The sequence below is a fragment of the Phoxinus phoxinus genome (assembly GCF_949152265.1).
Source record: "Phoxinus phoxinus genome assembly, chromosome: 7".
In the NCBI taxonomy this organism is placed as follows: domain Eukaryota; kingdom Metazoa; phylum Chordata; class Actinopteri; order Cypriniformes; family Leuciscidae; genus Phoxinus; species Phoxinus phoxinus.
Window position 1 is genome coordinate 7,899,823 of NC_136882.1, and position 12,201 is coordinate 7,912,023.

At 37.8% G+C, this 12,201-nt stretch overlaps 1 protein-coding gene across 2 annotated transcripts in view; it reads right to left on the minus strand.

Moving 5' to 3' along the window:
- LOC307002319 (myosin-IIIb-like) overlaps nucleotides 1–12,201 on the minus strand; it is a 69,079-nt gene that overhangs the window by 11,429 nt on the left and 45,449 nt on the right. For both annotated transcript variants that reach the window (XM_079619834.1, XM_079619833.1), the window contains exons 8-10: nucleotides 8,618–8,718; nucleotides 8,079–8,125; nucleotides 6,583–6,743 (exon numbers count right to left, since the gene is read on the minus strand). In XM_079619834.1, the coding sequence (XP_079475960.1) occupies nucleotides 6,611–6,743; nucleotides 8,079–8,125; nucleotides 8,618–8,718 (281 nt within the window). In that variant the 3' untranslated portion in view covers nucleotides 6,583–6,610. The remainder of the gene's footprint in view (nucleotides 1–6,582; nucleotides 6,744–8,078; nucleotides 8,126–8,617; nucleotides 8,719–12,201) is intronic.

Sequence of the window (12,201 nt, forward strand, 5' to 3'; positions counted from 1 at the left end):
TTATTGGATTATATAAAACCCTACACGTAGTAAGTAACCTAGAATACTGTCTAATACTTCTAAGTCTTCGTCGTCGGTTAGGAACCTGGGTGTGCTCTTTGATACCAATCTTTCATTTGAAAGCCACATTTCTAGCATCTGTAAAACCACATTCTTCCATCTTAATATATCACTGATTCTTGAGAGTCGGGACAAAACAATTTAAAAACAATTTTAGACAAACAATGTCAGGTTCTATGTCTGACAGAGTTGACCTGTACGATGACGGAGTTGACAAATCCACCAATAACCTCTTAATGTGCGAATATAATATTATTTGTGAATATAGTGAAGGGTTAAACTGTTATTTCAGGGTTTTATTTACACATAAATGCACACACATAGCATGCATTACATTATTTAACCATACGCATCTGACTTGTAGAGAATGGGCAGGCAGTGGTCTGCTTATTATTGTGTAACGTGTAACTTTGCCAGCACTTTAATATATATATATTTATATATATAGAGACAGATAGACAAATGAGAAGCCAGTGTAGGGCTAGGCGATATGGCCAAAAAAAATGATCACGGCAGAGGGTAGCCCCTGGTTTCCCTTATTGTTTTTTTTATTGTTTTTTATAGTTGGAAACGGTTTAATTTAAAATAGTTGGAAACGGTGTATGTGCAATATGTTTATTATAGTTTGCTTTACAGTAAGTTCAATACTCCAATAACAAGGAGTAGTTTTAGTAGAAGTGTTTAAAGGGCACATCTGTTCAATAATCAGCAATGCACACATTTTGTGTCAACACCGTCAGTTTTTCGTCAACACCGTCAGTTTTTCGTCAACACCGTCAGATCTTCGACGTTTGGATGTATGTTTTTGTTAATTTTTTTGGGAAAAAAATATTCTTCCCTCAGGTGTTGTTTTTGTAATAAAGGACCATCTGATCTACATCCTCTTAGGTTTTATTTATTTAAGGAATTTGTTTTTACAATATTGAAATTAAAATCAAAGTTTGAAAATGCAAATATTTAGAAATCTGAGTTTTCAGAATAGTGTGAAATCACAACTTAAGTTTATATATTGTATTTTGTTTACATATCAGAGTAACTAAACACTATTACAATATACTTCATAACTTTAGATTCTTGTTGGATTGGAAGAATTTAAATTGTTTACTTTTTAGTGTGTCTGACGGAGTTGACACAAATCCAGTTCTGAAGGGAAACATGTAAATTTGTTTAAAATGTGTTTTTATTTAGAACCTGTTCCTTTACATGGTTAAATAGCTAAGACCTTTCTCTGCAGAAACGTATAACTCTAATTGATATAGTGTGTATTTAAAAAAAAAGTTTTTTAAAACGTGTTTTGTCCCGACTCTCAAGAATCAGTGATTATATATATATATATATATATCAATTACGTCATATGCTCTCAATAGCCACATTTCCACTGTCGGGCCAGTGCAAGCCAGGGCTGTAAACGGGCCGTGTCGGGCTAATAGCCTCGGGCCAGTAGCACCGGGCCCCAAATCTGCTGCGTTTCCACTGTCGGGCCAGAAGCTCTGCAGCGCTTCACTAAAAAACGCCCGTAACACGCTCTCTGGAACAACTTCACACTAACTCATCATTTCACCAACAAATGGAAGTTTTATCAGAAAACTAATCAGAAAGAAATCACTGGAAACAGCATGATTGCAAAACAAACGTGATAAAAGCGATCGTTTGGTGGCATTTTTGTTGTTAACTTGAATATTTAAAACCCAAGCATTGATGTTTTACCACAGGTTTACAATAAAAAGTGATACATTGATCACAATGAATTAATTTATGTCAAACATGGCTAATGACAACTGCAGAACAGTTAGTTCATGTGTTCATGACCTCAACTAGATTGAGCTAGATTATTGTAATGCTCTACTGGGTGGTTGCACTGCATAAACAAACTCCAGCTGGTCCATAACACCTGATGTACTCGTTACACATCTATGCTAACTTTAGTCTCTCTGTTTATCCTGAGGTTTACCATAGTCAGCCGGACCCGGGTCATATCCAGATCAGATCTAATACTTGCGCCTAGAAACGACCACAACGCAGCCCTGTAGTGTCAGCAGAGACCGTGTCAACAAGACAAAAGTTATTTTTTTCACGACAAAAAGTTTTTTCCTCTGTATCAAAATATTATCAAAATGATTACCATTCACCATCACCATTTTTACAGATTCACGTTTTTGAAGTTGACATGGAGATGATAACCGTATCTTTTTCAAAACTCGTTTTTAAAAACTTGAAACATACTTAAGCGGCCCATGGGCCCTATTTTAACGATCTGAAACGCAAGCATCAAACGCGAAACGCAAGTAACTTTGTGGGTGGATCTCGGCGCTATTGTTTATTATACCGGCGGGATAAATGACTCTTGCGCTCGACACAAATCTAAAATGGGTTGGTCTGAAGTCACATTACTCATACTGTAGGTGTGGTTTGGGCGTAACGTGAAATAAACCAATCAGAGCATCATCTCTCATTCCCTTTAAAGGAGAACTCCGGTCAATTTTAACATTGAGCTCAATTTTTAGTAAATTTGGAGTGCTGTCAATACAGAGAACAACGACAAAAATCAGTGTTGCCTACACCGTGTTATCCTCTTTTTAAAATGTGCACCCTGTTGACTTGAATTGGGCACGTTTTAAACCTGCTTTTATTTCTCTTATCATCCTTAATGTGTCATTACAAGTGCCCAGCCATGTTGAGTGATTCCTTAAGAGTGAACACGAGTGAATCTGACTGCAGTAGATGTGAAAGATATGAATAAAAATGATGTTAATTCAGCCAGCGCAAATACCTGTATTTAGTTCCTGTTTACTAAAAATTGAGCTCAATGTTAAAATTGACCGGAGCTCTCCTTTAAGAGCAGGCGCATTTGTTCCATGGTGGATTGCTATTATAACGGCGGATTTGCCAGGCGAACGCCAGGAGCGGTTCACAGCTGAGGAGACCGACGTTCTCGACAGGGCCGTAAAAGACAGAGAAGTGACATTGTATGGGAGAAACCCACCCAAATAAGCTTCGGTTAAACAGGCGTATAATAATTTGGGTAAACGTGTAAGCTATATTTATGCCTATTTTTTTCACATCTTCATGGATACAACAATGATTTCCCTGGTGTGTTCATATTTTTCCTTGTAATAATGTATGATTTGCAAAAATGAAAACTGCTGCGTCTGTTAGATTAGATAATCAAAGTGTATGCGCGTTGTTCACACGCTACATTATGGCCAACATGCGCCCTTAAAATAGCATATGACTAACGCGCAACGCGCCACTGTCTTTAGACTGTTTTTTTCCTGGTCAGTGGCGGAATTGTTTTCTGAAATTGCAAAATAGCACCAGGGAAAATTTGCGCCGGAACACGCCTCCTCTTTTCGCTGAACCGCCCCCGGGAGCGCAAGTTCATTCCCTAATTTACCGACGTGCGTCTGTGGAGGGGAAAGTCCGCTGTACGCGGGTGCAAAATAGGAATGATACATTCCTATGTATCATTCCACGGTGTACAAAGTCAATTGCGCTGGGTGCAAGATAGGGCCCCATAAGTTAATAACTAATCATTTTTACAACCGAAATGAATCAATCAAAAACGTACTTAAGCTGGACAATGACTTTCTTCTAGAACAGATGAACAGCCAAAACAATCTTTGTTGCATTTATTTCCTATTATCACTGTTAAGCTGCTTTGAAACAATCTGTATTGTAAAAAGAGATATTTAAATGAAGGTGACTTAACTTGTCTTAAAATGTCACTTGCTTTTCATACATCAATGAAATTCATCTATTTTTTTAAGTGTGTCTTTAGTGTCCAAGTACTTTTGGGGGCCACTGTATGTATATGGGTAGAAAGTCAATAGAAAGTCAGGGCTTCTGAAAATAACTGCTGTTGTGTCCTGCGTGACTATTATGACACCACAGGATGCCAACGTCTCCAAAATCAGTGAGCTCTGTCATTAAATTCTTCATTCATTCATGCCATGTGACATCTGCACTGTCTGTCATGTGTATTAGGGCAAAACGTGTCTGATCTGACAGTCTGCCACAGCAAACAAGACTACAATCACAAAAAGAGGTGGAAAAAAAAAGAGTACAGAAATAAAGAGACAAAGCAGTGTGTGAGCGATTTGTTGTTTCTCTGAAGAGCAGTTTTGCTATATTTTTTTAAGTACTCATTTATCTGTGTTTGAGGACAGAGAGAGACACTGACACTAGTCCTGTGCCAAGGCCTGTTACCATTGTCAAAAAGTACAAGCTTTCTTCTGTGGCCAGGTGTATAATTCATCTTTATAAAACAGATGGTTCAGGTCTAAAGTCTGACTGGATTAATTAATTACACAATAAAAGATGTGAATTTGTGCTATATTGTGATTATATTCAAGGCTAAAAGGGTCTGAAAGCAATCATAGTATCAACTAACTTTTTTCTCAATATAAAACATTTATATATTTATACATTATATATTCAAGAAGATATTATTTCCTGTAACTCAGTGGTAAGAGCATTGCGTTAACAACGCAAGTTTGTGGGTTCGATCCCAGGGGATTGCACATACCTATGTATAAATGCATAGGATAATGCAATGTAAGTCGCTTTGGATAAAAGTGTCTGCCAAATGCATAAATGTAAATGTAATGATATAGTTCCTGACGTGTAAACGAAGGTTAGTTGGTGTCTGTGGGTGATGCTCATTGATATACAGTTTAGCAAGACTGGAATGCTGGATCGACCAATCAGCATCCCGGAAAGGAAGTGTCCATTTTACAAGAGCTGACCACATATAAACTATATCAATTAATTATATATTAATTATCTACAATATACAGTTCACTAACCAAATACTGGTACAAACAATATTATTAAATAAATAAATATGACTACTTTTAATAAACACTGGTGGTTGTTATCCTATTTCTGTTGCTCTTTTAAAAAAAGCAATAAGCTACTTGATGCTGGGCATGATTGAATCACGCTTCACGCTTATCAACACCTCTTAAAGACCCCATAAACGTCAGTCCGAAAACATTTTCATTTACTGGGATGGCATATTTTCTACTGAACAGGATGTTTGGGCTGGACAAATCAAAGGTATTGTCCTAAAATAAGGTAATTATTATTCATTTAATTGGGTTGGGACACCAATATTGGTAGAAGAAGTGGAAAAGAAGTGTGCATACTTGTAATGACTGTACTTCAAGTCTTAAAAGTATAAAAAAAAATGTACTTGCAGATAATATTAATGAAATAAAAGGCCACTAAAGTGCACTTAAAGGTTGTGTAGGTAAGAATTGTCTAAAGAACTTTTTTTCAAATTGGCTTAAACTGTCTTTATATACCAATACATAATTAAAATGTAAGTACTTTGAAAAAGAGAGTATAAAAATTGAGTGACTCTAGTGTATTTAATCTTCAAAAAACACAGCTCATTAATTCCTACCGGGACGAAACAAGTGATTGGCTTGCGCGACTGTCACTCTCCGTCGCCATGACTACCGCCGCTATTACTGGCTCTGCCCACGTGCGCACAGTCGCGCACCCGTTATAGAGCTGGTAAGTCCCGCCCCCTCCGTAAAACCCCGCTGGACCTCAAAGTTGAAAAAGCGTCAATGCAAGTGAATGGGAGAAAATAATTATTTTCTGGTCCCGTTTGAATTGTGCCATGAATGTGAACATATGTTGTCTGTGAATTTTTTATATAATCTTTCATGTTACAAGTTTGACAGTATATGGTATGATTCGTCGGCTAGCAGTTGTGGAAAAGACATAACGAGAAAGATCACATAAAGTCTACCCGTATCAAACTTCTACCCGCTAAATTATAGCATTCTTCACACGAAAGATTATATAAAAAATTCACAGACAACATATGTTCACATTCATGGCACAATTCAAACGGGACCAGAAAATAATTATTTTCTCCCATTCACTTGCATTGACGCTTTTTCAACTTTGAGGTCCAGCGGGGTTTTACGGAGGGGCGGGACTTACCAGCTCTATTAGATGGAAGTGAATGGAATTAATGAGCTGTGTTTATTGAAGATTAAATACACTAGAGTCACTCAGTTTTTTATACTCTCTATTTCAGAGTACTTGCATTTTATTTATGTATTGGTATATAAAGACAGTTTAAACAAATTTGAATAAAAGTTTTTTTAGACAATTCTGACCTACCCTACCTTTAAAGAGAGTGTTACAGTGTACAGAATGTGTACTTTTTTCACAAGGGTGTAGATGGCCTCGGAGCTATCAGATATGAACTAAAAGTAATGCTTTCATGTCATCTTTAATCATGGTAAAATCATTGTAAAGAACAACCCGCAATGGCTTATTGTCATTGCTTTTAAAGGAATAGTTCTGTCATCATTTACTCACAAAACCTGTATGAAACTCTATTTTGAGTAATGCATCCAAACAGGTGACCATTGACTTCAATTGTATAGACAAATAATACTAATATTTTTTTGGTGAACTATCCCTTTAAATACCAATAAGTTGGTGGTGTGTGTTTAATGGTGTACAGACGCAGTGGTGGGGTGTCTGTGGAGCTCTTACCAGCTGTCAGCGGTGGGCGGGGCACAGCTCATCTGGATGAGATAGTGGGAGGGGCCGTAGAGTTTGGGGAGGGGCCAGATACAACTTCCTCCTCGGGAACCGACTCTATTGTGGACAGTAGTTGATAATATTCATCCTCTCCATCCAGGAGCTTGATTTGCCTGAGAAATGAGAGAGAAACGTGATAAGAGTCGCAGACACATGAAGTCAAACAGAGCGTACGCTGTAAAAATATGCTTTATGTAATATCTAAATTAACTGGATCTATCAAGTCAAAATTAAGAATTAATATAACTGAATTCACTTAACTGTAAGGTTACAAGAGCAAAAAGTCATTTTTAAGAGTGAGATAAGGTAGTTTCTGGAGCTATGGCTCCAACATGGATTTTTTTTTAAATCATATTAATTATATACTGGTGTAAATGGCAGAGATTCGCTGAGAGAAATCTAGTCTAGTTCGGGACAATTTCCAGCCCTGCCTTGTATCACATAATAAGAAAGATGGCATATTTTAGGTGCTATTATTTCCTTTAAAAACACATCCGAGATTGCACTTTTTACGTAGGCTGTGCTTTTATGGGGTTGATAAGAAAAGTGTGTTTTTGTTTTATGAAGCTGTTGTATAACTGAATGGTCTGGGAATCATACTGTGAAGTTGATACACTGATACAGAGCTCCACATTGTGAATGAAATGAGTTTAAGAATTAATTTATGGCTGTATAAGTACATATGAATAGTAATTCAACTTGATTAAATATGTTTTTACTGTGTCCTTAGTAGTTCAATGAAATGATTCTATGGTGAGTTAAATTAAATAATTAAATTAAGTGCAAGACTTGAGCATAATCTCTCAACCCATAAAAACTGCATGCATAATAATTATAGAAGAATTCAAAAAATACTGTCTAAAAATAGCAAGACATGTCAAATTCCCTAATTACATCTAAACTAAATTGGCTGCATGTCTCGTTTCCACTACAAGATACTTTAATGACCTTTCGACTGTTACTCTCTCTCTCTCTGTCTCATGTCATTTGCATGAAACACCTAAAAATTACAGGCGCTAAAATTAATAAAACATATTGCTATTTATTATTCCATTAGCTACTCTTTAACTGTGAAAAAAAAAAACTAAAGTAACAAACTAAGAACAAGAAAGGTTTTTCGCCGGGGTTAAAAATATGAAATAAATAAAAGAAAACGCGAGCAGCGGTTAATCCTTTAATAAAGAGCGCTGATATACAGCCTGCTCGAGGTATTAGAGGAACCAGGCTTAACTTCACAGACTGTGAGGTCACATATCTCACAATTAATACATGCATTCTTATACCACGTCTTCTCTCCTCCCAAAAATAATACACATAAAAAGGCTTCTTAAATAGCTCGTATTTTCAGCTGCAAATTTGCATGAGAAGCAAACAGAGCTGTGGTCTTCTCGGCTCCCCTCCTGAGCTGGTGGGGTGTTTAGATACGAAGAAGGAAAGCTGTTATTTACCCCAGTTTTCTGGGTTTCCTCTTGCTCCCCTGATAATCCAGACTTCTCTGCAGAGAGGACACAGAACCAGCGCACGCAAACACACGCAGACAAACACACACACACACACACACACACACACACACACACGCGCGCGCACTCGGAGTTAGAAAAGCTTCAGAAAAGACAAGCGCGAAAGCAAGGAACATGCGCGAGAGAATCATTAATTTTTAATTCAAAGTGATTTTGTGTTGAATGTGTGCAGATGCTGATAATATCAGAAGTCACAGCATAATTTTTCTTGATCAAAGCGCGTGGGGCTGAGGCTGATGAGGCAGGCATCTTGCTCGGCTTTGATAAACCACATCAATTATTCACCGTGAAGGGAGACATCCTCACATGAAAGCAACAGATAAAGCGCCAAAGCACATGGTGGAGACAACAGAACGGCAGAGCGGCGTGGGGGTGGGGGCTCGGGGGTCTGGCACAGGTAGCTTTAATTGTATTATCATCTGGAAACAAAGTTAGACAAAGGCTTCCATGAAAGGCTTTGAACTCACGTTGAGATGGTTGTAATAAAGACTGTCTTCCGGGCTGTTCAGGAGCTTGGGCTGCTGTCCTCTACGCCGAGGGGATCGGTGATGCAGCTTCACCGTTGGACCTGCGGGACACACACACACACACACACACACACGGGACGGATCAGTGACACGTCTCCCATTGTGTCGCCCTGAAGGAATTGTATAAGCAGAGCAGCACAAATAAAGCTGACAGCTGCAACATAAATACATCACATGCACACGCTCAACAATAGTACTAGAGATTTCTACATTTTGGAAGAAAAAGTGAGTGGTGTCCATGCTAAAGATGTCATTGCGATACTGAGGCCGTTGCTACGCGGTAGCAAAAATGATCTGACTGATAATTAGGAGGTAGGCCTTGTTTACAGCTGGTATTAAGATGCGTTTTGGTCGATCGGATCACAAGTAGACGAGGGAGACACATTCCCGTTTACACCTGGTGTTGTAATCCGTCTCTTTTGTCCACTTTCAAACACTTATGTCCTGATTTCTTCGAGGGGTGGGTCTATGGGCGGGTAAATGCATGGGCTTTTTTTATATATTTCGGTCTTATGGACGAAATAAGCTTGTGTAATTTACATATGAACGCAGACGGAGACGACGGAAAAACATACGGAGAGCATCAGCTTTCGTTTCTGAGACCAGCCGAACGCTGTGAGTGTGTGTTAGAAATCAGGAATGGCGAGAGAACATTGTGATTGGTGCGTTTTTCATCTTCAAACCAAACTTGTGTCTCCAGCTGACAAAGTTTAAATCTCGTCTGGCTAGCGCTCTTCCCATAATGTTACTCATGAGGTCAGTAGACGGAGAGTAGACGGTGTTTTGTGTCTATTTGAACACATTCGATCACATGAGTGTTTACACTACGAAAGCAATCCGGTGTTTACCTCTGGAAGTGGTAAAGTGGACAAGCTCAAAATGTTTTACACCCCGTTTACTCCTGTATTTAGAGACACCAATGTGTCCCTGAGCAAGACACTTAACCCCTAGTTGCTCCAGAGGCGTGCGACCTCTGACATATATAGCAATTGTAAGTCGCTTTGGATAAAAGCGTCAGCTAAATGAATAAATGTAAATGTAATGTAAATTTAGCGTCGTCCACTTGTGATCCGATCGACCAAAATGCATCTTAATACCAGCTGTAAATAGTGCCTTAAGGTCCCGATATACTTCAAACTAAAGCGAAAAACTAACTGATGTTCGATAAAAGTATATCGCTGCCCTAAATGAAGAACGAAAAAGAGCTTCGCCGTGAGTATATCGGGGCCTTTGGTCCAAGTCAACAGGCTTCTCAAATGTAAGTCTATACAATTTTTTGTAACACTTTATTTAAAGATGACGTAGTTACACATTACTACATGTACTTAACAGTAAATTATGCATGATTACAAGTAACTAACCCTAAACCAAACCATATCCCTAACTAATCTCATATTATCCCGTAACTCTATTGTAAGCACATGTAGTCAATCAAAATTGCTCCATACTAATTTGAGTAAGTACAATGGCCCTCATTTATCAATCTTGCGTCGAAACGGGCGTATATGTTGGCGTAAGATTATGCTTACACTCCTCTCACCGCCTGATTTATGAAGCTGTGCGTACCTTTGAAATGCAAGTGTACGCAAACCTGCCTCTTGATAAATGCCGCGGCTGAAAACGATCGTCATTAGATTAACACGCCCCTATATATTCACGTCTCCGCCTCCCCACGCCCTCATTTTACGCCATGGACACACGGAAGACGGCAAAGAGGAGAAACTTCTCCGGTGGAAATCCAGTTTAAATCGCTGGTTGGTTGAGCAAATTACCTATCACAAACAATGCATTATTTTACAGCACGTGTTTTGAAACTATTAGCGTTGAATTTCGTATGACGTCACATGTAATAGGGTGTACAATAGTGATGATGATGTGAATAATTGCATGACAATTTGTAATATTTTTCTTATTAGTAGCCTATTATGATTTTGATTATTAATGACGCTTATTGTTATTTAGAAGAAGAATGTCTTTGTCATTATTATTATTTGTATTATTATTATTATTTAAAAGAAGAAGAATGTCAAATGTTTTGCGCTATTATCTAAATATCGATAAAAAACTATTGCGAAATGACGCGTTTCCATTAACCGATATGCAACTAAAACGTCCTTTTTTCTCGCGCGATAAGTCATTCCAAAAATCACGGCAACGGACGTTGGTTTATATAATATCACAGCCACCGCATTAGACATTATTATTATTAATGGAAGGAGACGTAGGCTGTTATCCAAGCATTAATGTCAGGGCCCTTATAGGCTACTCCGAACGATATATAAGGAGTTTCTGGGTGTTTCCCCTCATTTCTTCTCTGAGGTTTTGATTGTGACATTTCTTTGAGGTTTAGAATCCAGTATTCCTATAGGCTAATTATTGTTTATTTTATTAATTTAATAAAGAACTCTGTCTCTTATTCCAAAAGATCCATGTAGGCTACTTTTGTGTCTATTCGTTTTTCCTTTTTAAACCCGTAATTGAAAAACTAAAAATTAACGGTTGTCTTTTTAAAACGCAAAGTTGAACACCAAAAGTTTAATTTGAACTGGCAACACCAACTGCTGCGCAAAAAAGTAAATATCGACGAATTTTCAGATTTTTGTTTAATGACTTTTTGCCCCTTTATTAAACATGTAAAATATACACAAATTAATATGGAAAACATGTCGATTTTACTGGTTTTCTAAGGTCAAATTAGAATCTGGAATTGATATTTTCCCGCAGTGATGAATGAGAAGAGCCAATTGTTTTCTAATGGTGCGTTCACACCGGACGCGAATAGCGCGTCAGGCGCGAGTGATTTCAATGTTAAGTCAATGCAAAGACGCGTTACGCGCGTACGTGTGTAGCAGCAGTTAGAGAGAAATGTACCTTTCATACGGATTACTTAATCAGAACAAAATGTATTAGCTTTCGATTCGAATTTGTTCGTTTTAAAGTGGACATTTCAAGCTTTAGATAGGCTATATTTTGTTTCAGTTATCGCGCTCCAGTTCACGGAGATCATGAAACTGATTGTTTTATTTTATTTTACAAAAGCACAACGTTTTCTTGTAGTTACAAATAATGTATTATTATTTTCAGTATGACCAGAAATGATGGAGTATTTTAAATTGTTTCACTATTGATAGGAAAAAGTGTTCGCGCGCGCGCCTCCGTGCCATCCAGTGCGCGTTCCACACTCCGCTCCACAAACCCTTGGATATGCGTCAAAATCTTGTGTTTATTTGTGATAATCTTAGTCCTGTATTATTATTGTCTAACCCGTATTATGAATGTCATTTGACGAATTGCTTTGTTCCTTTTTTGGATAAAAGCGTCTTCTAAATATAGCCTAGTAATAATGATGATAATTATTATTATTTGCGGACACGGAAATAATAAGGGTTTAACCCTTATTTGCGGACACCGCGTCTTCAGGTGACTGTAAATGCGCAAAAACTGTTTCCATTGCAGTTTTGCGAAATATTCCTTTTTCGAATTGCCTGAAAAACCACCTCATGCGAGCGTAAAAACTTTTTTTG